This window comes from Bacillus rossius, chromosome 6, assembly GCF_032445375.1.
Source record: "Bacillus rossius redtenbacheri isolate Brsri chromosome 6, Brsri_v3, whole genome shotgun sequence".
Classification (NCBI taxonomy): Eukaryota; Metazoa; Arthropoda; class Insecta; order Phasmatodea; family Bacillidae; genus Bacillus; species Bacillus rossius.
Window position 1 is genome coordinate 31,369,495 of NC_086334.1, and position 26,240 is coordinate 31,395,734.

Sequence of the window (26,240 nt, forward strand, 5' to 3'; positions counted from 1 at the left end):
TGCAACTGGCTCTGAAACAAAGAATTGGTCATACAGGCTTTGGTGTTTGCTTCGTACTTTGTTGGGAGTAACTTGATGTTTTTAAAACATCGAGGTTTCCTCACTTTGCCAATGATATAAAGGGGGAATTTTTCACTTCCATCTGCATTGGTAAGCAATAACACAGTAATCCGTTGCTTGCTGAGCTTACCTCCGTGACACGTTTCCCCTTTAAAACTAAAGGTTTTGTCTGGTAGAACATTGAAAAACAACCCTGTTTTGTCAGCATTGAAAACATTTTTCGGGTCGAACCCAGCAATTTTTTCCTGTAGCTTTTCCTTCCAATGTTCCACCACAAACCACCTTGTAAACAACATTGTGACGCTGCTTAAACCGATCAATCCATCCATTGGAAGCTGAGAAATCTTGAATTCCCAGCCAAGAGGCAATAACACGTGCTTTTTCTCTCAGCATTGTACCATTTATTGGTAAATTTGCGGCACGTGCACCAGAAAACCACTTAAGAAGAATATCTTCCAGCTGTTTGAATTTCGAGTCCTTCACATATTTACGTTTTTTAGCACTTGGCCCACATTGTGCGGCATTTGCAGTGATGATTTCTCGGCTTTTGATGATGGTGTTAAGTGTAATACTCCCAGGGATTGAAAGTTCTTTCGCAAGGTCCACACGTGATCCAACATATTCGTCGAAATTAGCAATTATTTTAATTTTATTGGCAATGGTGATAAGTTTTTCGCAGTTTCACTTTCTCCATTTTCTCACAGATAACTTCAAAGAGTTAACGATGTGTCAAATACATTTACCGCTATAGTCAATGATACTACCAGCGCTCGTAGCAGAAAGCTGTGGAAATAGAAGTCATTGTGAATTGTGCAAGGTTACTTGCACTGTTCACGGTGCGAACGCTGTCACATTCGCAGCTTTTGATGTATCTTTCTTCTATGGCGGCCATGTTTAGATGTTTGTAAATGCTGAACGAGACGTTAATAACAGGAATGAAGAAACTTTTCCGACGTAACAAGCGTAAAAACGACATATACCGCCTTATGGAAAATAAATTGGGCCAAAAACAAGGGAGGTAAATAACGGGAAAATGTTAATACCGTTAACGTAAATACTGGGGTTCACTATATTATTCAATTATAATGTTAACAGAAGAGGACACAAATGTATCTTTACTAATAAAGTATCTCATATGCCTTTTTCAAGAAAATAAACTGATAAGTTAAATGAGTTAACAGAAAACACATTTATTTAAACCAACTTACTAGATATTTATTTGACAATTATGTACATCAAAATTGAAAATGCATAGTTGTACACTGTCAATCATAACAAAAGTTTTCCACAGTTAACAAAATGACAATTATCATGTACAAAACTACAATCTTAGCAAAACTTAAGAAACAACTGATATTACCTAATTTACGACAAAAAACACAACTTTCTTGTTGGTACTTATGGTTAAGCAACAAAGAACATATGCATGTGCAAATACACAGGAGAAGAATTTACATGTATTTATAAAATAAATTAATATGTAATAATTATTTTCATCACCATCTGCTCACCACCAATGACAAAGAAATTATATGGAATGTGGGAGCAAAATTACACAGGTGAAGTTTTTATAAAAATCACAGTGATATTTATAAAAGTAAAGTGATAACATATACATACAAGTCAACATACTTTAATCAGCTAACGTCTAAATAGCTAGTTCTGATGTAGTAAAATTTCCTACAGTATTTTAACAGCCGTATCTGTGTTAGGATTACCACAAATTGATGCTACCTCCTGTTTGGCACTTACAATATTTGCACTAAAAACCAAGAGTTTTATTTTGCAAATGACAAACACTCAAGCAGTAGTTATTCATGGTAAAATAAAAAGAAAACCCCATTCACTTCTGGAGCACTATCACCACATTTTCTAACATACTTTATGCTAACAGCCGAAAAAAAAGCTTATAAACAAATTACTGTTTTATTACATATATAGTAAAAATCATAATACCAAATGAAACAAATCAACACACATCTGAAATCGGTATCATATCACTAATAATATGTAAAAACAAAAGAACAGGCCACTAGGCTACTGAATTAAAGTCAAAAATTAAACTCAAGTACTCACATGCACGTACTTCGAGACACACATGCAGCAGACATGTTGCATCGGTACCCAACAAATAATAATTTTTTCTTGCACTCTCCTATCAGGCACATACATGTAATCTGCATGCCTAAAGATGATTCAACCAGAGAAACATAACGACAGTGCACTAAACGTGTTGCCTTTGCCTTTCTCTGTGCACTCCAATCTACAGAGCACCCGCCTGTGAGTGCTTGCGTTTACATCTTCCACTCTGAATGCGTAAAAACAGTTAAATGAGGAAAAGTCACTGTTCAGCTGCAACTGGTCGACCACATTCTTCTGCAACGTTACCATCCAATGCAATTCCGCTTCCATTCATAATGGTGAATCCCTCTGTCCATTCCGCCAAGCCACGTTTTACCAACTCGTAATTTACAAAGATAGCCTGGGGGAAAAAACACACACGCACCCACAAGAAATTAATAAAACGTTCACTTTAACAAACAATTAAACTTCAATGAAGTGATGAGACAAGCAGACAGATAAAAGGGTCAATGGGATACAATGCACAAATGCAGATGTTCAATTACTTTTTACGAAACAACATAACCTCACTACTAAAAGAGATGATGTGGTAGAGTGGTCAGATCTCTATCCTCACACAGGTGTTCCTTTCCAGGCAGGATTTTTCACAAGTGGGAAACAAGGTGGACGTTTCCATGACATGTGGGATCTCTCAGGGTACTCCCGTTTTCCCCATCTATTCATTCTGTCACTAATCCATACCCTATCTCATCTCTTATCATGCTTTCTTCAGACTGGCTGGAAACACTGGTATATTCTTCAGGTAGGGCACCCAGCTCCTACAGGTATGAGTGTCAGCCCTTTTCCATCCATGTAGACCCTGCCTCAGGCAGGAAACTACATGTCGATTTACATTTTTCATACTTTATTACTACATACCCACAGGACCAGTCACCAATTTATATATAAAAAAAAAAAATTGAACTCTTTCACGGAGTGTAACGATAATTTATGATCTTTTTGGTATTAAAGAAAGTGGTTCAAATTATTATTTGTTAATGAAACAACCATCATCTGAAAATATATTTAATACAAAAGCACATATCAAAAATTATTTAAAATTTTTTAGGATATATAGTAATAAATGAAAAAAAACAATACCTATTGCAGAAATTGTTTATTTCTCTAAAGATAACCAGTCTAAAATTAGGTCACCATATGATAACTTGAGAAATATTTAATAATGGTAAAAAAAATCCACTTGGAACATTATTTTTTTTTGAACAAATAAGTTAGTAATTGTATTGTGAACATAACATGCAAGTTGATTTGGGGCTCTCTAGTAACTGAAGTTATACTATCTTTTATAATACTCTTCCTATTAGTATTATTATTCGTAACTGTAAATGAATATACGTACATCAACTGAAATTACAATCGTAAAATAACAAACATGTTTTTGTATCCAAGTTTATAGATGAGGTTTTTTACAAGCATTATCACAAACATGTTTTTGTATCCACGTTTATAGATGAGGTTTTTTACAAGCATTATCTTAAAAGACTGCGGAAGTTAATGGAATCAGATAAAAGCAGGGAACCGCAAACACAAGAATTGAAACCGGAACCACTAACGAACACTCTGAACTACAGCTATGGCAAACACTCACCTTTGACCTCACTATAGAGAACAGGTAGACAATGGGCACACTGTTCTCCGCATAGCCTACCACCTGAGCCTCCACCACCTGACCCTTGGTCAATTCCTCCAGAACATCAAATGCTTCTTTGCTCCATTCCTCTTCTACACCTGCCACAAACAGTCAATAAAATTAGCATCTCACTGCGCACTTACAGTATGTTATGTATCACCATTGAAGGAACTTCACCTCTCACATTTAAAAAATTGCAAATATTATATATATATATATATATATATATACATACACACCTATATGGGGAGAGGGAGAGAGAGAGAGAAAGAGAGAGAAAGAGAGAAAAGACAGAGAGCAAAATTATTCAAATACATAAAATGTATTATTTCATCACATGTTAACACAATACTTTTGTCCAACAAACTTAAACCTTGAAATCTATTTTTCAATAACCAAATTATGTTCTGAAATGGGATGACAAAACTAATTATTTATGTACATGCCACACATTAAAACAAAGTAATTTTTTTTTGCATTCTTTTGACTTTATTCAGACAAGTTTTTTTCAAAATAATATCCATTAATTATAATACTGATATTTTAATACAGGTTGTTAGTGTTAAATTACATTCTAGAAAAGCAGGTACCTATGTCAAAGTTATGTTAAGCATAAAATATAAAAATTAACAAAAATCACAATTTATTAAAAACTATGTCACATCTAACCACAATGTACTATTTACAAGGAAAAGTAATGCTAAGAAATGAGCTTTCATATTTTATTAGGTTGCCATAAATCTGTTTTAGACTTGTGGAAACATAAATAAATAAATAAATAAATAATACACTACATCTACAGGCCTAATGACCTACATACAGCACATATGGCCTGCATTTAACTATTTACAAGGGAATAGGAGCTTGTGTTTCACAGACAGCATGATCTTTAGAGATGAAAATGCACGGCACAATTCGGGCATACTAGGGAAGGAGTATGTATAGAGTAAGGAACTACCATAACCAGAGGCAAATATTCAATGGAACCAAGCGAACAGATGGTTCTCCTACTTTCAGGAGGGATAAAATGCCCTTTTAATTAGAATTAGAATTTATTTGAATACATTATTTCAGTTAGAATTGCTAGTTTTCCATCAAACACACACTACATTTTTGAGACAACATTCCTTCTTTATTTGGCTCTTAAATGCTGCAATTCATTGTATGCTGTCCACGCTAGAGCATGACTAGTTGGCGGGTTGTAAAAACATTAACTTAATAATGACTTATTGCAGCAAACGTCTTTGAAATCCTTAATACACAAAATGGATTGTTGAAATGTAGTAAGAATGTAAACTCGTCCCTCAGCAGTTCTAGGCCAGGCGGGCTGTACAGTGAAAGAGAACCGAGGACTGGCTTATCTTCCTTTAGCCATCCCAGCAGCGGAGGGGAAGTCTGCGAGGAAAGAATGTCATAGTAAGAATAATCATATTTGCTTCAGTCCGTACTATATATATCTTGTAAAAGTTAAACATTTATAACAGATGCTTGTAAACAAAAAACGTATGTATATGTGTGTGAAATAAAGGCATCTGATGTATCAATGTGTTTATATCATTTGAACTGAAAATATAAATTAGTTACTATTTTAGTTACTATCTTAATGTTTTAAAGTAAAAAAAAAAAACACACAAAGTAGCCACATATTTGGGCCATTTCATTCTTAATAAGACGTAAGGACACAAAACTACTCTACCTAACCTGTGCAACAGTACTGTGGATCTGCCAGATAGAGTACGTAAAATAGTGAAGTTTTTTTTTTACTACCAAACATGTTCTACATCCTGAAAATAAACATACAAAATGCAACATGCAGATGCAGCTCACCTCCTGCAGGGCTTATGTTGGCGAGGTAGGCTTCAGCTGCTTGGAAGGGGAGCAGCATGAAGTCCTGGCGAATCTGCCGCAGCACGGAACAGTCGACTACGTCGTAACCTCCGTAGTCCAGCAGACGGATGGTGCTCGTGCCGTCTTCCGCTTCGTCCGTCACCACTTGAGCTCTGCACCAGTCACCCATCACAGGAGCGACGCAGATTACATCCGCTGCAAACAAACATCCACAGAAAATCAGGTTGTGTACTTCCCTGCCACTTGCCGATAATAAAGATTAGAAATAACTACCAAGTGCAGTACTTTAAGGCTCTGTCTTTCACACCAGGTTCATTATTTTATTTTATTGTCACTTATTATTTGTAAAAATTTGTAAAAATCTCTTTCAATTTTTTTTCCACCAAAAATTTTATCACTATACATTTCAAAGCAACAAAAAGTCACACAAGTTTCTGTACATAGCTCACTTGAGTGATATTTTAAAGCTTGCAAATACTGTTTAGAACAAAACTGGTAAGAATATTTGCAACTTAATGTATATAAGAGAGCAATCATGATAAATTTACATGAATATCCCTTAGGCACATAATAAAATATGCAATACACAAAACTATTAGAAGTATAATTGATTTACATGGTGTAAAGTATTAATATATATATTATTTTTAATTAGTAAAATATAATTGAATAAAGTATTCAATATTTTAAAAAAAATTTAAGTAAATAATATGCATTACTTTCACTAGGGGGAAAAAAAGTATTACTCTCAGTAAGATTTGAAATGATTTTGTGTGACACCCTCAACACTTACAAACACTTTCAACATCACAAAACAAAAAATATACTGGACCTTCTCTGTCAGCGAATCACAGATATCTTGGGACTTCAAACTTACTGTACTTACCTGAATATTATAATACTGCCTCTATCGTAAGCCCAGGACACCCCATTATTTTAATGCCCATCTACCAAAAATAAAAATAAAAATTTCTTCCTCTACATCAGAATTCTCACCCACTCGCTTTTCTAAATCAACTTATTTTTCCACCTTCCTTTCGCAGAATCTATACTGGCAAGCTGCTGCACAGTAGTTAGTCTGTTTGGCATAGTTTACAACTTTAAGTTTGTAATCAGTACTTTTGAAAAGAGATTTTTCTGTTTTTGAAACCTAAGATGCAGATGTGCCAAGTTTTGTGACAGACACAAATAACAGGTATGTAATTATAGATCTTCCAATAAACTACAATGTAAATTTTTGATTAGCAATACATGCCAATCATACAATCCAGCTTAATGTTACATTTACGAAGGAAAATATTTTGAAGCGTAGACAAGCATCCCAAAAAGAGAAATATTTATAGATAACATTTCTTTAGGTACCATAAGCAAAAACTTGTGCTTCTATTTGCTTTTCTTTCAGAAACTTACGGTTAAAAGTAATGAAACACCTCCTAATTCAATCGCCATATCCTTTTCTATGTTTGTTGGTTAAGGCTAGTTTTGGATTGAGAACATAATAACATTAAGAATAGTAGTATCCTTAAGATATTACTATTTATACTACTGAATGTTGTTTATGATTGTCGTCTAGGAATTTTGCCAACCGTTATAGTGCAACACCGGCTTTCGGTGCAAGGGGTTCTGGGTTCAAGTCCTGGATAAAGACATGGGTGTAAAATGCATTCTCGAAATAAAGCTAATAATGAAACATATAGTAAAATTGTGTCTGGTTGTCGGTGACAGCTGTTGACTTAAGAATTAACAGAAATAACAGAAATTCTTAAGAATTATGTGAAATCGCCAATCTGAGCACAGTAGAATGTGTTACTGGCACAAAATACTGTTTGCTTAAGGAGATCAAGTTAAGATATAATACGAAAGGAATAGAAAATAAGAAATTATTAGCAGCACATCAAGAAACAGTAATCTTCTATGGACAAAATTGCATGAAATACCAATTGATTTTTGATTGGGAACTTAATATCTAATATGATTCAAGACACAAGGTCAAGCAGCATAAAAATAAAATTAATGCTTATTTTATGGATAGTCAAGTATATTTACACAATTTTGTTTTATTTATGTTTAAGTCAACTCAGGTTTTTTTCTTGGTGCGCAACTCTAGACCAACCTGTGTTTTTGCGAGCAGTTTTTATGAATAAAAACCTTATTTCTATTCAGATTAGTGCAGTAATATAAATGTATTTATTATTGTAATATCTATCTAATGTTCAGGATGAATTTGAAGCAATAGTTAGTTGGCAATGGCAAAGGAAATATAGTTCAAGTACCTCAAAAATGAATTATGAAATGAACGTTCCATTTAAGCTTACCTGATGAGTAGGGACAGGTACTTTTCGCGATCGCGAATCACAGTCGTTATTTCGCGAATTTGGCTCTTTTTTTTTTACGAAAATGTGAATCTTGCGATTTTCCACTGTTTCGTCGCGAATTTGGACAAAATTTCATTATTTGAAGCTTAAATTGCCACAAACACATATAATTTAGATATAATTCATCTTCCGTTCGTAACACCAGCGCACCAATAAAAAATAAAACAATAAAACACTACATAAAAATACATTTCACCGTGCCGGCAACATTACTAGGCAAAACTAGGTAAACAATTTATTTTCTCCAACCATAACCACAAAAACCACATTCTGTGGCAATAAATCACGGCGAGGTTAACGACCACAGATGACGGTAATCCAGGACCATTTATATTTTGCATTTTAACATTACAAGCTTCAACATTTGTTTCTCGTGCCATGAAGTTATCAAAATAAAACTAGTTTCTCAATAAACGTGTTACCAACGTAGCAGTACGAGAATGCGAGAAAGAACATGAACGTTTACGAACAATCAATTGTTGTTTAATCATACAATCAAGCGTGTTCGGTAGATAAAAAAAATACCGCGTTCAGAACGCGTAAATTTTGATATCAACGAAAATGACAAGTGTTTTTTCTTCATAATTTACTTAACCATAAAATACTTTAGGCAATTTTAAACTGCAACAAACAAATTGATGGATGTATGTGATTTTTTTTCTTCGGTTGTTAGGTTACTGCACATGCGTGCATTTATTATTGTTCGGTGGCTATTCGTTGCGGTAACTGAACGAAGTATGACATAAACACACTAGATAGGGCCTAAGAATTTTCTTCTGATGGTCTCTATTCGACAGATAAGGCAGTTTTATTTTGTAAATACTGTTATTGCAGAGTCAATTGGAACCGTAGACACTCAATTGAGGGACGCACCACAACGCCAAACGTACAATAACGCCGAATGCCAAATTGACCACAACACCGGCACGCTATAAAACTGCTGTGTACCACAACGCCGAATTACCACAACGTCGAAATACATAAAAGCCGAAAAATGTCATTCCAGGACTTCCACAAAGGTTAGATTAGGTTAGGTTTGACTAGGTTAGGTTAGACTAGGTTATGTTAGGATAGACTAGGTTAAGTATGGTTAGGTTATATTACGCTAGGTTAGGTAAGGTTAGGTTTGATTGTGGTATTTCAGCGTTAGGGTACATTTAAGAAACACACACAAATTCATTCAGTTGTTATTTCAGCGTTATGGTACACAGCAGTTTTCTAGCTGTCGGTGTTGTGGTCAATTTTGACATTCGGCGTTATTGTACGTTTGGCGTTGTGGTATTTCGGCATTGTGGTAACAACCCCTCAATTGTTAAGCACATGAGCAGTGAAAAGCACAAAAAGTCACGCACTTCTTCCCCCGCTACTGTAGCACTGCAGCATACTAGTGGTGTTTGTGCGCAGCAAGCAAAAAAAAAAGGAAAACTGAAGTGCATCGTTTTGCTATGGAGACCACTGAGGTGTTCCTCAAAGCGAACATCCCACTTCATAAACCTCAGGACCCCAGTATTTTAAGCTGGATGAAGAAATATGTTGAAGTTTTGTATTTATGCCTACATCAATATCTGTAATCATGGAGTGGCTTAAATTTAGAAGCTCTCAAAACCAAACCCAATTTAAGCTAGTTGGAAATGAGCATTTTAAAACTTAGGGCCTACCTAAGCTAAACTTACCAAATATAAAATAAGACTCACCTAAACCAACCAAACCTAAAACTAAAGAAACCTAACTTTTTGGCCTAGCATACCACCTGAGTTAGGAATATATTTTATTGACAAAACTTCCCTCTAAACCCAAAAGTTTTTACATTCTGGAAGAGTAGCTACTTTTAAGTTTGAAGGGTTTTCACTTCTAAATATTAGTTCTAAACATTTTGACTATTCATTACTGAGTTCATTTAACTTTTTCTTAAAAAAGGTACGCGTAGATACATTTCGCCGCTTTTTTTTCCTCACCGCTTTTGGCATTTTTGCTCACCGCTTTTCACTAATTTTACTCACCGAAAAGTTCCTGTCCCTACTGATGAGTAATAACTTTTGGGTTAAAGAAATATTTGCTTGTAATTGGGAAATAAAATTACGTGTTCACACACTGATGTACAATTTTAGGTTTACAGCACATTAAGAAAAATAGTTTCTCAACTTAACGTTCTGTAAAATGTTTTATCCACAGAGGTAGCAAAAAGTTCGATAGTAGGCAAGGGGGGTGAAGCCAAGAACTGAAGCGCATTAAGAAAAAACCAAATGCAGTCGTTGCCTGGCAACGGTTCGATTTGCTTAGCTCCACTTTTACTAGCACATGTTGCGTTCGAACAATTATAATATCATTGGATTTATATTTGAAATTGGTGGCTGCTAAAATATTAATTTATGCACATTAGAATAAGATTCACCCAAAACAGCCAACATTTTAATGTTCCCATCAATGCAACAGTTTTTCCTAGCTAACACATGCCTACAGGTCAAGACACTCAAGTTGCTACTCCAACATGTGGCAAAAGGATAACTGGAAGTACAGCAAAAGGTCTTTAATTCTGTATGTTCTGGACCACGACCATGCCAGATCATCAAACATCTATAAAGTCTTAACTGGAATACAAAAAAATTAATATACAGTGCAATAGTAATTAAAGTAATTTGCAATAAGTTTTCTACAGAAAATAAATTATTAGCATTGGTTTTCTTATATAAAAAAAATCATGGAACTGTACCCGTTGTGAAATTTTAAGTGTTGTGGCCGGCAGGGCCACATTTTTACTTGTAATTTATTTTTGTTGCTGGTCTCTAGTTTTATATGGTTTTTTATTTCACGTATTTTTACGCCTTTTTTTAATTAATGTTAATTTATCTGTAAATTTTTTTAATTATATTTGTTTCTGTTAATTAGTTATACGCAGTTTGGTAGCTATCGATTATGAGTTTAAGAATATCGATTGTGTTTCACGTAAATACCACTTGGTGAGCGCCCGGCGGTTGGCTGATGACGTCAGACATTCGGCTTGCCGGGAAGAAAAAATCAGCTGGGCCGGGGAGTGCGTGCCGAGCGACCGTCGAGGACAGAGCCATGTGACGGAGCGGACTGGTGTGCCGGACGGCAACGGGCGACGAAGAGTATTGGGATGGAGGCTCCACGCTGGGTGACAGGGCAATGGATTGCCCTGTGATACTGAACTTATCAAGGTAAAGAGAGGCCGCAATTTTGATTTTTACCCTCGTGGTGCTGCAGTGGTTTTTGGCAAACCTAGTGAACTGTGTATTTTCCCATACTAAATTTTATTTGGACGGAACTTTTATTAGCCAGTTTGGTGAAGAGGCCCATTTGTTTTCACACGTTGTTCCAGTGTGGGATTTTTTTAAAAAAGGTCGCCCGTTTGCCTGTAGTTGTAATAAAAGTATAAGTTTGGAAGAAACGAACATTTTGCAATTTGTTTTTGAGAGTTTGTCTTCGGAATTGGCATACTTAAAGTTGCATTTAGCTAATATATCAGCTTGTGCAGTATTATTAAAAGTATGTGATCGGTATTGGACTACATGCGCAGCCTGATGTTGGTTGGTGCGGCCATTCTACGTTTTTATGAAATCATTGGCAAGTTAATAAAGAAGTAAGACTTTGTTTGAAGTATATGATAAAAACTTCGGTGGTAACATAGTTATGTTACGTGAAGAGTTTTTGCTACATTTCCCTTAAAAAAAAAAATAAGATAATTTTTTTTTGGTCATCGTTCACGCCTTTGTGAATTCGTACCTATGGCCCGGCGTGGCATTAGACTCTGGAGTTGGTGAGGAAGGTCAGGAAGCCAGCGCACGCCTAGGATATTAACTTTGTTTTTTTGGCAAGTCTTTAGCAACGAACATCTGAAGAAAGACTAAACCGTTGATTGAGAGTTTAAGAACTTTATTTAAATAATTTGTTTGTACTTCAGTATTATTTTTGTAGATTTCTTATATATTTGTATTGATTGTCTTGTTTGATTTTTGGTATTAGGGCAGTCAGTAAATTTTGATATTTTATAGTGGCCACGCCTCACGCCCTTATATATTTTTATACTTGTTATCAGTATTTATATTTTTACGATTTTTTAAAGGTTATTGTTAGTATCGTAAATGGGGATAAGATGCTGCCATTATTAACGTCAGCTTTTGTAACTAAGCTTGTATGGTTATGTATAGTAAAAATTATTTTTGCAAATTTCTATTTTTTAATAACATACGTCCAAAGTCTTGCCTCTTGTTTGTTTAATGGGTACTCTGCTATTATAGCCTTTGAATTTTTTGGCCTGACCCCTGGGCAGTGGTGTGGGGAATTTATATTGTTTAGCTTTTTATGCCTGGTTTTAATATTTATTTTTTCCCTTCGCGCCCAGAGTGAGTCGGGGACGCAACCCCTCTTCCAATTAAGGAGGAAGAAGGGTTACAGTGTACTGAAATGAAAACCAACAGCAAACTCCAAAGGAACTAAAAATGTTGGCAGTGTATTAATGCAGGGAGTCCACAAATACCTAGTGAACCAATTCCAGAACTTTTTCAGAATGTTTTAACAAAATTTATCCTACAAGTTTTTTTTTTATTATCAAAAAGTGGTTTTTAAATCGAAACAGATGAACAAAATTAAACATGAGCAGGCAGGAACGTACCGACTTTTTAAGTTAAAAACCTACAACATTTTCAGGGATGATTTCACACGTGACAAAACTGAAGTGAGGCGTCTGAAAACAAAACAAAATGTTAAGTTGACAAAAGGCTGCTCGAAATTTAAGTTTCGCAACTTCCATCGCCATTGCTGCTTATTTGAGGACGTATCTCGACTTGCCCGACCAGTCCTCAAGTTTCCTTACTTTTCCGTGACTTTCGGGACTTTAGTGATCTGAGGACACCTGGTGACCAGTTGTCGGGCCAGAATGCACGTGGATTGGCGCCGGACCACAGAACACTGGTGTGAAAGACCTTTCAGCTGCACATCTCGCGTGCGTGCGGGGAGTCTCACCGGCCACGGGCCGAGGCAGGGCGGGCACTTCGGGCTCGCAGTAGCACGTCTGCATGAAGGCCGCCAGGGCGCTCAGGTTGAGGAAGGTGGGGTGCGTCGGCTGCTGCAGGAACACGTGCGCCGGCGTCACCATGTACGACACTATCACGTCGTTGTTCACGCCCTCCACGAGCCGCAACTGCCAACGACACCAGCACCAACCGTTCCTTACCACCGCATACAAGCATGCTTCACATACTCAGTGGCGTAGCCAGGATTTGTGTATGGGGGGTGTTAAGAAGCATGCGCCCCCCCCCCCCCCCCCCCCCTGTATTAAAGCTGGGGGTCCGGGGGTCCTCCCCCGGGAAAATTTGGATTTTAAGGTGTAAAATAGTGCTATTTTAGCAGTTTTCGGTACTTAAATTTAAATATTGTAATGGTACAAATTTTATTAATTTTAATATGAAATTTGTTTGAGTGATGAATAAGAAATTAGTTAAAGATTTGGAGCTAATTGGGGGGGGGGGGGGGGGGGGGTTTGAACCCCTAACCCTCCCCCCCTCCTGGCTAAGCCCCTGGACATACTAGTAGGGCCATGTACTTTTTTCGCGAACATATTTCCAGACCTGTGTGTTAAAACTTTGTAACATTGTCTTTGTTTGTGGTTGACCGAGTTTATTTCAAGAACATGTTTATTGCCATCAGCACACCAATCGTGACCATCCAGTGCGGAAGCAAATGCGTCTCGAATGGCCTGGACAAACGGGGCGATGGCTTCTCTTGCAGATGGCTGCCAATTACAAGGAAACAATTGTTAGCTTGCGTATATCTTATTGCAGTCTAATGAGCGGTCAGATTATTTCGTGATAAATAAATGCCCTTATGTATTAGTTAAAAATTTTAATAAATCCAAGTTTTAAAACTTGTACATTAGGAATGTGCCAGTCAAATCTTTTTTCTCCCAAATATTTTATACTTGGGGAAAGATATTCGGAGGAAAATATTTGTGGAAGTGAAATTCTGAAATTCAAATACATACTAGCAACTGCGTAGTTTACAAGGACTTCATTATTTATCTAGCTATAGAAACACTCGGAGAAATATTTTTTTGTACTACCAACTACAATGCTCAGAATGTTTTTTCACCACTTCAGGAAACATTTGAGAAAATTTTTACATCTTGAACACAAAAATACTCTTTTATTTTAAAATAAAAGTAAAATGTTTTAAATTTTTTTTTCAAAACTTTAGTTTGTGCATTTTTTTCATATGTTGTTTTATTTATGTCTATTGGGATCTAGATTCAGATTCAATGCAATCTTCATAATCAAATGTGTGATTTATATTTGACAAAAAGTGGTTTCGACCAATCTCTAAAAACTATGCACTATTAATCCAAAAGGAAAGCACAAATTATTTTATACTGTTTTTTATGGTAGTTTTACTTAAGAAAAAAACATGCTAAAATAACTTTTGCAACTTTTTGTTGCACTTAATATTCAAAACAGAAGTAAAAAAAACTGTAATTAATAGAGAGAGTGGGAAGGCACCACCTAAAATTACTCCAAAATGATCTGGACTCTTGGCACCTTAGAAACTACATTGTTCAGTATCAAATTTTGTACATTAATTACAAGAAGATGGCAGATAAAGAATTAACTGTGAAACAAAACTTCATGATAACCAAAATTTTGTTTATTAATTTTATTTTGGCACCATGTACATCAGAACTGTGGTTGATTAGGCGTTCAGAAACAGCCAATTAAAAAAAAACAGTTCTAGTTTAATAAGTAGAATTATCTACCTGGCATCTGCCATTTTATTACGTATTATTTTGTTTTGAAGTATTACATTTTATTAATATGCACACTCTACTTTAACTCTATAAAACTAGATTCAATAAGTATTCAAATAATCACAATGTGCAACTGCAGTTACATAAATAATTACAACCTACCTGCACACACTGAGGAACAGGAAAAACAGGTGTAGCTGGTACAAAACACACTTGCTCCAACGTCACATTCGGGTACTTCTTCTGTGGAAATTTGTCACGAATCATTTCTAATGCTCTGTCTATACCCATTTGGTTCCCTGGAAACACAGTAGGATGATGTATTGAGCACAAAGTAAATTTTTAGTTTATTATTTAATACTAACATGGAACAATTAATATTTAATGTTTTGATTTTTAAGTATTATAAAAAATTATTTAAATAAAACATGTTCCATGATTAGCTATCGAAATAAACTATGCAACATTAGAGATATACAAATAAGGAGAACTAAATATGTTACACACCGGGATTTTCAGGTTTAAATTAAATGCTTCTGCTACTTCCTGACTAATTGGAATTTTTTTCAGAGAATCTCAAAGATTTTGCTATGTAAATGAAGTTGGATAGCTTCCTCTAAAATAAATTACAACGAAAAATATTTGTCACAATATCCCACAGTTTCATTTTACAATTCCCTCTCCATCTCCCTTTTTAAAGAGTTAATACAGATTTAAAAATTTGAGTTGGAAAATGGGCTGCTGTTCATTATTTTTACTTCAGTTTAAAAAAAAAAATAACCCGCAAAAATTTGTGTCCGTATTTTAAAAACATTCTATTCCATTTTATTTACAATTATGAAGAAACAATATTGCATTATATTATATTTTTTTGCAAAAAAACCAAACAAACCTTCGATAGCGCATATTTTTAGTTTTGTCGTGTCCGGATGCTTTTTGATGAGTATGTTGGCATTCGTCTTGTCCTTGATCTGGTGAACAAAGGCGCCGAATCTGCCGATGAGACGGCCGACCAAATGCTGCGGCAGCACGAACTCGTAGATGGAGGGCACGTCGCCGGCAAGCGAACTGCCGCTGGCTGGCGTACGCGGGGGAGGAGTTGCCATGTCGCTGCAACCCTTCCCACTGTCACTTGAGCCCTTCAACACACCATTCTCAAACTTGCACACGTACGTCCCCAAAACATTTTCTTATCAGCTTATTAACAGCAAAAAAATACTGCAGTTACAAATTTCTTGACTTATCCTTTTCCCCAGCTGTAATGCTTAGAATGGATTCAAGCACCATTTAAAAAAAAAAAGTCTCAATTAAGTAGTTAACTCTGGTTTAAAATAAAAATGGTATCAAAGGTTGTAAGCATCATATCTTAGAGCACTCAAAAATCATTCCTCAGAGAAAGTAGGAAGAGCTACGTTGTTACCAAACACAAATACGGGCATAAGCTGTACAGAAAACACCACTATAGCTTCACACACTTCAGCGATAACATAGATTTAAAAGTACAAAAATAAAAAGACTAGTAAACCTGTAACAGTAAAAAAAAGTGAATGGGACTCAACTTATATAATTACAGGGGTTCTCAAATTTTGTTCCTTCATAAAGTTGGTTTCACCTTCACTAAAATTTGGCAGATATAGTGACAAATATAAGATCTTTTGGCAAACATAATAGTGTGGTAACATGTAATCCTTCCCAATGGAAAATTGTGTCATAAAGTGACATTGTAGCTGGTTGTACTCTGTTGGACTGGCTACAAGCAGTGGTGCAAATCTCAAAAATTTGCATGAGAGGGCAAGTAGAACCTATAACCCAAGGGTTTTGTGTGTGGGGGTTAACTCGCAAGTCATCTCACTAGGGGATTTAGACCTATATGAATGCATGCAATCAAAAAAACTTAACAAAAATGTTAGCTTAAAACATAGTTTTGGTGTTATTACATTCACCATCCCAATTTTCACAGTTACAATTGCCCCAGACAGTGAGGGGCTTATTAATTCTGTTTACTAGTATAAAAAACAATGCCCAAAATAAAAATTTCATTTTTAAGTCTTAAAAAATTAAACAAATTTTTTATCTATTAATATTAAATTATAATTTTTTTTATTATGTACTTTCTTCAAGAACACTGTAACAATTATAAGTTTATTTAGTATATTTTAATCTCTCTCTCTCGTGGTGGTGATAATTCACATTCAGGCAACCTACGTAGCACTGCTACATGCTTCTATCTAGCGGAAGATGATAATAATAATAATGAAGGGTGTTTCCACAAAAGTTGTGTGTATTTTTATTCCAGTGTATTAATAACCAATTTATTTTGTTTGGGAAAAACTTGAAGTATCAAAAGAAAACAAGAACAAACCAGACCCACAGAATCAATTTGAAAAAAAAATTAGAGGTACGTGGTTGAGTTTCATTGGCAATATTTATGCACTACTTTCCTACACAACTACAAAAAAAAATAGTGAAACATTTGACATAGATTTGGCAATAATTTCGAGAGAACATACCAAAAACATGAAAAAGACAACACAATGCACTTGTGTTTTGATGTGCATGCATGTCCTTCCTTGTTCCGGACTGCGAGTGTCAACTTTCTCTGTGTGTGTTCACGCAACTGTGGCAAAATGATTAATGTTCTGAATGTAAATTGTTAGTATTTCAAGGAGGCTGCCATGAGGGCTAAGTGAACCACTGGTCCATGCATCACATGCCTCTACGTGCAAGGCACTGAACTGGTATGCAGTCTTCTAATTAGTAATGCAACTCTCTGGGACTTTTAAGCAATGATTTAGTTAATGGCAGAAGATTAAAAATTAAGGTCCCTAAATGTGCCTATACTACTTACATTACTGTAACCCAAACTTTTGATGACTAGTCAGCCTTTTATCACTTCATAGCATAATGGAGTACTTAAGATATAAAATACATTACTTAAAAATTTTAGATCCTTAATAATAATAGTAATAATAATGCTACAATATTATTTTTAAAACAATTAATTACATTCCAGTAAAAACCAGACTTAAAACACAACAGCTAAAATGTCCCATGCTTAAGTATTATTTATGAAATTCTGTTCATAGCTACTTTCTGCAAAAAAAAAAACATTCATTTACATTCCAATAATTAAATTTTTGTGTGTGATTATATATGTATGGCATGGAAATATGATCCAACCAAATGGTGAGGTTACATTTAAGTGGCTATAGCCAGTGGCGTAGCCAGGATTTGTGTATGGGGGGTGTTAAGAAGCATGCAACCCCCCCCCCCCCCTGTATTAAAGCGGAGGGTCGAGGGTCCTCCCCCGGGAAAATTTTGGATTTTAAGGTGTAAAATAGTGCTATTTTTAGCGGTTTTCGGTACTTAAATTTAAATATTGTAATGGTGAAAATTTTATGAATATGAAATTTGAGTGATGAATAAGAAATTAATTAAAGATTTGGTGCTAAGGGGAGGGGGGGGGGGGGGTTTTGAACCCCTAAAAAACCCCCTTGGCTAAAGCATTAAGGTGTTTAATGCACTCACCTCACTATTAGCATCTGAATAGTTGCTGATGGCTGGACTTCCCAGCATCACATCAGCTGGGCTGTGATTGGCCGAGTCTCTCTCCGCTTGAACACTGTGCTCGGACGCGGAGAGCTTGGATTCCCGGTGCTGTGCCGCTCCGTCTGAGTCCGCGGGCCTCTCCATCGCGAGGTCTGTGCTCGACTTGCGCGCCATGACAGTCCTCCCTGCTACGCTACCACTGCTGCAACCTGCCTCCTCCACCGACCCGCTAGCGCTCACGGCACTCTCGGCAGACGTCACCGCACCACTGTCTTCGAAACGCTGTTTCGCTGGCACTATGTCACTAACACTACAACTCTCACACAGAGAAGACTGGACTGCAGTACATTCGAGATCTCTTTGTAAGCTTTCAGGTTCTAAACCGCTGGTTACACCACATTCGTCACTGGAGAAAACACACGCTTCTTCTGCTGGCTGCTCGGGTGAAAGACTGTCAGAGATAAAAACAGTGCCACTGCAAGGTTTGGTGACAGAATTTGATTCTTGAACTTGTTGATTAGTTAAAATATCTATACTCTTATCAGATATATCTTCAGACAACTCTTCTGATAACACTGTTATATTATTAATTGACACAACTTCTTCTGATCTTCTTGCACCACAATCCGTAGTTTCAACCTTGGATTCAGTATCTTCGGTTTCAGCCTTACAAGTTTCGTCACTTTTTTCTTTACATTCAATTATTTCTTTATTCTGACTATTCTCTTCACTTTTTCCTTTGCACAGAGTTTCTTCTGTTATCTCCTCCTGACCTCCAGATACTTTACTGGATTCACTAAGCTTATCAACTTCTTTAGTTTTGAGAATCAGAGGTTCTGAGCCCAAATAAGAAACTATATGATGTGATTCTAAGCTGTTTTCTAGAAGCAAACTTTTATTTTTTATATCTAATTTATTTTGTGATGTGTACAGGTCTCGTCTTTGAATTGAAGAAACTGAATCAGATTCACTTTTTTTGCACTGATCTTTTGTTGAGCCAATTTCTTTGTGCTCTATTATTTCTGTGGCAGTCGTTTCGACTTGCTGAGTGCTCTCGCACTGACTTTCACCCTGTGCGGCAGCTGGTTCTCTACCGTGATCACGTCGCTTTGACAGCAAAGCTGCTAAGTCAACACTAGCTGTTCCTCCAGGGTCATTTCGCAATGAGCTCCTCTTCCTGCGATACCACAAGCAAGTCAGCAGCAATGCAACGGTTGGTACTGACCAAATTAGTAACTGATAAGAAGGCTTGGGTGCCATTTTCTTTCTCCACTTTGACACGTATGCCAACAGCAACTTGAAACCTGTAACAAAAAATAAACAAAAATTTTGAAGGAAAAAAGAAACATTACTAAAAGTGTAAATTATAGCACTACTATCCGACAATATCAAATTCTAATAAATTATTTAATAAGTTAAGCTTCTGCAATGGAGTTTATTGTGCGTGTAACTGTAGTGTTAAATGGCATACAATGGCACCAAAGCTGATAGGCAACCACCCAAAGGTTAAAAAATACAACTGATGCTTGGGTTTACCCCGATGGGACAGAAATCACTATCTATTGCAAGAAGAATTTATAGGAAACGTTACAAGTTATAAGATATGTGCAGATAAAGTTTACAGTCTTAACATTTTTTTTAATATATGGGTTTTTTTAAGTTGTACATTAAATAATATCAAGGGGGCCCGACAAATTCTTTACCCCCGAGCCCTTGGATTCTCACAACAGCCCTGAGCGAGTGAATTAACATACAGAATCTCCTTGAAGTCCAGTCCCACCAAGAAAGTGCATATTCTGTGCAAGGCTCACGATGGACATAAATCTAAAAACTTGTTACCACCATAAAGCAAAATGGATGTCTTCTATTGTAATTATCAATAATTCAATGCATTATGTTAAAAATAACATAGAAGGGCATGAGAATGTGTAATTACTAACTATTTTTAAGAAACACATAAGTATTATTTAACAAATACATACTTTCTAGCTATTTCATTATACATAGTAAGTATTACACAACATGTTTATGGATGGAAGTTAACTTAAATGATAAAATATTAAGAACCTAATCATTCAAAATTTTGAGTGTGCAACTGAGATGATACTGTGTTAGTAGCGTTCAGGGTTACAATCAACACCACCGTTGAGAAATAATTTCATCTGTTCAGATAGTATATCACAAATCACTCAGTAGTTGTCATACTAGTAATTCTGATTATTATGTAACCATATGTCCAGACTGCATCCATATAAAATTCCAAGTAGTACATACTATTTGGGCTTGTATTTGCTATGTTCACATGTATGTTTAGATTATCTTCACTGTTCAGAATGAAACTAACATGTATAAAATTGTCAATTTATCACATGAACACACATTTGGTTTCAATGTGATCTTTTAAAACTGACAAGCAGCGAACTTATTGCTGTTCAGATGGCAAGGCTGGGATCTAGTACAATAGGTTGTAAACCAACACCGAGAAAATGTTTTAACAGAAAGCATCAAAAACTAACATTTAATGACCTTAAAACATAGTTATAAAATATCAAGGTCACAATGACAATATAATATTGGTGGATGCCCGTATCACCAGAGATATTGTTTAGATCAATAAGGAATTTATAAAAAAAAAGTCACGCAATTAAATTAAGGATTAAGTTTATCAGCCCATTATGTAAGGTAATTTTCATCAGGTCAGAATATGATTAAATCATGAATAAGTTGGGCTCTTTTAAAATTGGGTACGCAATATTTACAAGTAACTGGTGGGAAATTGAGACATTCAGTAAGTGAAATATTTAATATTTGAACAGGTTGAAATGTAGATAAAATATTAAATCCAATTACAAAAATAATATTTATAAAAAGTGGCATAGTATTAAATTTTTGTGTTTTTCCAGACCATTATTCAGGATTTTGGTAGCAGCAACATATGTTTTAGTACCATCCCCTCAGTTGCACCCTTGTAACATGTTTCATTTTAATTGAGGTCTTATAACAGTCAATGCATCTAGATAACATGGGCATACCATCTTGTTCTCCAAAAAATACATAACATTGTAAAAATTTTACAAGACAGTTTTGGTTTTTGGGTTGAAGTCGAACCATTCATCGCAAAACCATAACAGGTTCAAACCAAAAGTCAATACTGCCATGACAATAGCGTTGAAAGCTTGAGATCCCCAATATTTTACAGTTGACAAAAAGATGTCACATGGCAGAGTTTAGATGTGACAAGAACAAACAGTGGGAAGCCCAAAAGTAGAATTTAAGCAAAACTTCAAAGAAGTGAGGATACTTTAAATAGGTTGTAGGTTCTCTTAACACCATCGAGGTCATATTTGCTTATTAAAAATCCGACTTGTCTTATAATTTACCTTACCAGAAAAATGGCCTACAATATCCATAAATATATCATTTTTAATTAATGTATAAAATTTCAGTCTTATTTTTAAGACAGTACACTTTGACACAGTTTGACTGAAGAGTAGCACTTTAGAAAAAAAATTCTCAAAGTACTAAGAATGCTGTTGATTTTACTGTTCTCACCCCACCAACAATACCACAAAATAAAATTTTTCTTAATCACACGATTAAGCAGAAATTAATTTGGAAGGTCTAGAATGACTACAATCTAACACTCCTAAATTGCATTACCTAACTGAAATTCAATGGTAACAAATGTATTTAATACTAAGGTACTCTGCAACCAAAATGTTAAGGTATTCCCCATACAAAATCTCATTCAACACATCAGCCCACAGAAAATAAAGAGATAAAAATAGTTTAAGTTTAATTTTCAAACATTATGTTAATACTGCAATAATGGGCAATAATAGGTTTGATGGCTACAATAATGTTGGGTATCAACATCTAACACACAAATGTTTTACAGAGGTTGTGTTCAATTGGAAAGCTTCGACTGTCATACTGGTGGTTGGAAAATACAGCTGAAGTTAAAAATTAAGTAAAAAAATTATAAAATAACACTAATTTTCTAGTTGTTATATCAACATAAAGAGATCAAAATATTATTAAAATTAAAATAATGAATAGAAACATATATACATCTAAAAAAAAGCAAAGGTCCTTATTAATGAAATAACATTTATGACAAATATGTTAAATTATGCTCATAAAGCCATTACTTTGTATTTAATTTAGCATCCAATCAAGGTTTAACTAACTGGGTGTTATTTTGGAAGTTTGGAGTTGACAAAATGCAAATTACAAAAAACCTTTTTCTCATATTTAGTGGAAAATCATGTCGCCACTGTGTGCACATGTGAAGGGGAACATTGGTTGGGGGGATTGCAAAGTGAGGAGGGGGTGTAAAGCGAGGGGGGGGGATGTAAAGTGAGGAGGGGGTGTAAAGTGAGGAGGGGGTGTAAAGTGAGGAGGGGGTGTAAAGTGAGGAGGGGGTGTAAAGTTAGGAGGCGAATGAAGGGAGGCAGATAGGCAGGTGCGAGAGCGGAGACTCACGTGTTGCGCAGTGAGTTCGACCGGCGAAACGACCACGCCCTGCGCCAACGTCTCACGGCGGACACACGCCCTTATTATTTAAATTCTGAAAATTCTAACTTAAATAATTTTTAATCAGGGACTTACGGAGGGGGGTAGAGATGGGAAGAGGATAGATAAATTCCCCCTCCCAATAGCAACAAATAAAAAATATATATATCATTCCCACCAACCATTTGAAAGCACACAAAAAACCAAAAAGGTTATAGCCCCCCCCCCCCCCCTCACCCTTTTCGCTCAAACCCATGAAATTCTGTTTACTCCCCTGTTTTAAACATAAGACTATGTCAGAAAACGGGCAAAACCACCCAAAGGCATTTTTTCTATCCATGTTTGTGCCCTGTTAATTTGGTAATATGTAGGAAATCGTGACCAGGCCTTCTGGTCTTGTGATTCGATTCCCGGGCCAGGTCTAACTTTTATTTTAACTTGTTAGAAAAATCTACTTCACGGTCTCGGGGCTGTGTCGTGATGTGTCTTGCCAGCGTGTTGCGAATGACGATGGCAAACCATCGCAGCAGAGAAAAACCTTCGAGCATTGCCCACTCGGATCCGAGCAACAAGAATATGATTAATTCCGTTCTATTTCTTTTTATCTCCCACGAGAAATTACGTGCGTCGCTAAATACCAATAGAAATACCAGAGAGCTTATTCCGTGGCCCCAAACCACGACAAGTTACGATTTATTGATGTATTAACATCTTAGCTCTCGATATACATTTGGTGGGAGTAATTTCGTGAATGCGACGGAATTGTGTAACAACCACGGTGCTGCCGTCTGTGGCAGATGGCGTGAACAAGAATTCACATTGAAAAAGGGAGACTATACGTCTGATTCGCGTCCAGAAATGTAGCTGAAAACACTATTTGCTAATATTTACACGCTCGGCATTATTTTAACAATTCTTCGTAACCGAGTTTCGTATTATAGTGTATTTGCATCATAATAACGCGTGAATTTGCTCGTTACCGAGGTTACATGTTACACATTACTTAGTAGTACTGAAAGACTAGCTCACTTTTCTTTAAATTTAAATCTTAAGCCAAGTTTTAAGTTGCTTGACGGGAGAAATTCGCGAATTCGATGATCTCTAGAATAGACTCCACAGATATCTCGCACGTTGACATCATGAGAAGTCTCAAGTAAGTTGCCAGTGATTATATTCATTGTTCACAGTTCCCTCCACGTACAAACAGTACAAGGGTAAAAATTAATTGGATCTCAAACCTATCGCCTAAATGAAACACGTATTTTATAAGACTAAAGGGTGTTGTTCTGCAGCCCCACAGTGAGAAAAGCATTACGGTCTTATTAATACAATCACTTTAAAACTATTGCAGCTATGGTGACGACTGTTTTTTTCTGCTTAAAACAATTATTATTATTAATTATACTACAGAGACAATATTTTATTTTTAAATGACGAAAGCTCAGAACTTTTGAGCATTATTTTAAGGCAACTGTAAAATACCCATTTAAGCATAAAACCATAGCAGTTTAGACCACAGTTTTCTAAATAAAACCATCTCAAAGATGAGCATGGTCACGGTGTTGAATTTCGATCCGTTTGGCGGTGAAACTGAGTTCAGCGCGACGTTACTTCGCGATCGAACCACCTTGACCTTGAACCCTGCAGGACGCACACTGACGAGGCAGAACAACTCACATGGTCTTCGCGGTCCGGCGCCACAGCCCACACTGCCGCCCGCCTCGCGGCGCGCGCGCGGGTCGATACCGCGGCCCGCAGGCCAGTCGATACCGACGACGCCCTGCCCCCTCCCCCCCCCCCACCCTAGAGAACCAACCCCCCGTGGAAGAAACTACGCCACCGGGGTGATGTCATCCACCACTTTCCAGAAGTCTTCTCGCTCCCCCTTCCTGCCGACGCGACGCCGCGCCGAAAGCTACGGCGTCCGTGGCGCAACGCTTACCGGGTAGTTACAGACGTGCTCTTATCATGGCACTTCTACCATGTAACATCACGTGACCTTACTTAACACAATGTGAATGAACAGCGAAACAGGGACGTGTATATATATTTTTTTAATGAAACAGTGTTCTAAAATTTTATTTTTTACTTTGTAATTTTAATTTAACATCAGCATAAAAACTTTAGAAAAATAATTAATATAAATTTAAAGCATATAAAATGTTTTTTTCATGTAAATACAATTTTTTGAGCCATTGTACAGTTATTATATATCAGTTAATATAAAATACAACCATTAGGGCGGGTACCTGTAAATAATTCGTTAAATGTCTACATGAAAATCACGCATTAAAAAAATTGCACTGCGAATTTTTGCGACCGATCTGCAAATACACATATGATCAGAAATTCCGCACGGCAAAAATTAACAAAAACATTAATCGAAAATACATTTCCATCACTGCGCAGACTTATTTACTACACGTTTTAAGAGCCAACTTCAGTTACCTATGTAATAAGTAACTCAGCCTCGTAAAAATAGCGTAACATTGAAGACGTAAACTTGCTTCGTAAATTTATCCTAACCTTGGGTACTAATTTACCTTATCATGTAAAATTAGCTACATACTTTATCTACACAGTACAACATACTGTTACGAACGCGAGCAAGGCCGCGACACGTGCAGGTGCAGAGCTGGCTGGCGGCTGCCGCAACATGATATGCGCCTCGCGCGCCTGGAAGATTACAAGGATTGTCTCTTCCGCCCCCCCCCCCCCCCTCCCACCACCCGCTACCAGCGCGGCACTGATAGCTAAGACACCTGACACCTCACAGCTGCGGAGTTACGCGAGCCGCCGACACGTGTTTCGAGAGATTTCTGCCGCCGCGCCGGGTCGGCGCGGAATGACGCAACTGGCCCCAGCCACGCTGGTGAATTCGAGAAGCGGCGCCTGTGATACATAAGCCCGGGACGCCGGCCTCCGAGAGCAGTGGAGAGTTCAGAGTGGGAGTTCAGGCGGGAGCTTTCCCGCGGCGGAGTTTCCGGGGCGATAGTGCCGCGGGTGCGGCAGAGTGGCGAAGTCCTTGGACGAAGGTTCCAGGGCAGGGAGTGAGTGAGTAATAGTGGAGTCGGGAGTTCTCCCGCGGCGGAGTTTCCGGGCGATACAACGGCGAAGTCCCTGGACGAAGGTTCCAGGGTAGAGAGTTCAGTTCCGGGCGATAGTGTCGCGGGCGCGGCGGAGTCCCGAGAGAAGTCCCGAGCGAAGTTCCGAGCGAGGCGTCAAGCGGATCCTCGGCGAAGGCAAGTGTCGGCGGCGAAGGCAAGTGTCGGCGGCGAAGGCAAGTGTCGGCGGCGACGGAGTCCCGCGGCGGAGACCCACGAGGGGTGCTGCGGCGAGAGTTGCGCCAGAGGTGCGGCCCAGC

General features: G+C 37.0%; 1 protein-coding gene across 7 annotated transcripts in view; it reads right to left on the reverse strand.

Annotated features, from left to right (window-relative positions):
- Positions 1-1,230: 1,230 nt before the first annotated feature.
- Positions 1,231-26,240, reverse strand: part of LOC134532974 (A-kinase anchor protein 1, mitochondrial-like) — a 99,034-nt gene continuing 74,024 nt past the window's right edge. For 4 of the 7 annotated variants that reach the window (XM_063370065.1, XM_063370068.1, XM_063370067.1 and 1 more), the window contains 7 exons: positions 18,341-19,665; positions 15,705-15,951; positions 14,975-15,111; positions 13,039-13,216; positions 5,660-5,875; positions 3,791-3,930; positions 1,235-2,542 (listed from right to left, as the gene is read on the reverse strand). In XM_063370065.1, coding sequence (XP_063226135.1) covers positions 2,402-2,542; positions 3,791-3,930; positions 5,660-5,875; positions 13,039-13,216; positions 14,975-15,111; positions 15,705-15,951; positions 18,341-19,665 — 2,384 coding nt within the window. In that variant the 3' untranslated portion in view covers positions 1,235-2,401. Of the gene's footprint in view, positions 2,543-3,790; positions 3,931-5,659; positions 5,876-13,038; positions 13,217-14,974; positions 15,112-15,704; positions 15,952-18,340; positions 19,666-24,553; positions 24,584-26,240 lie in introns of those variants that run through there. The other 3 variants (XM_063370071.1, XM_063370070.1, XM_063370069.1) reach the window with 2 other exon arrangements.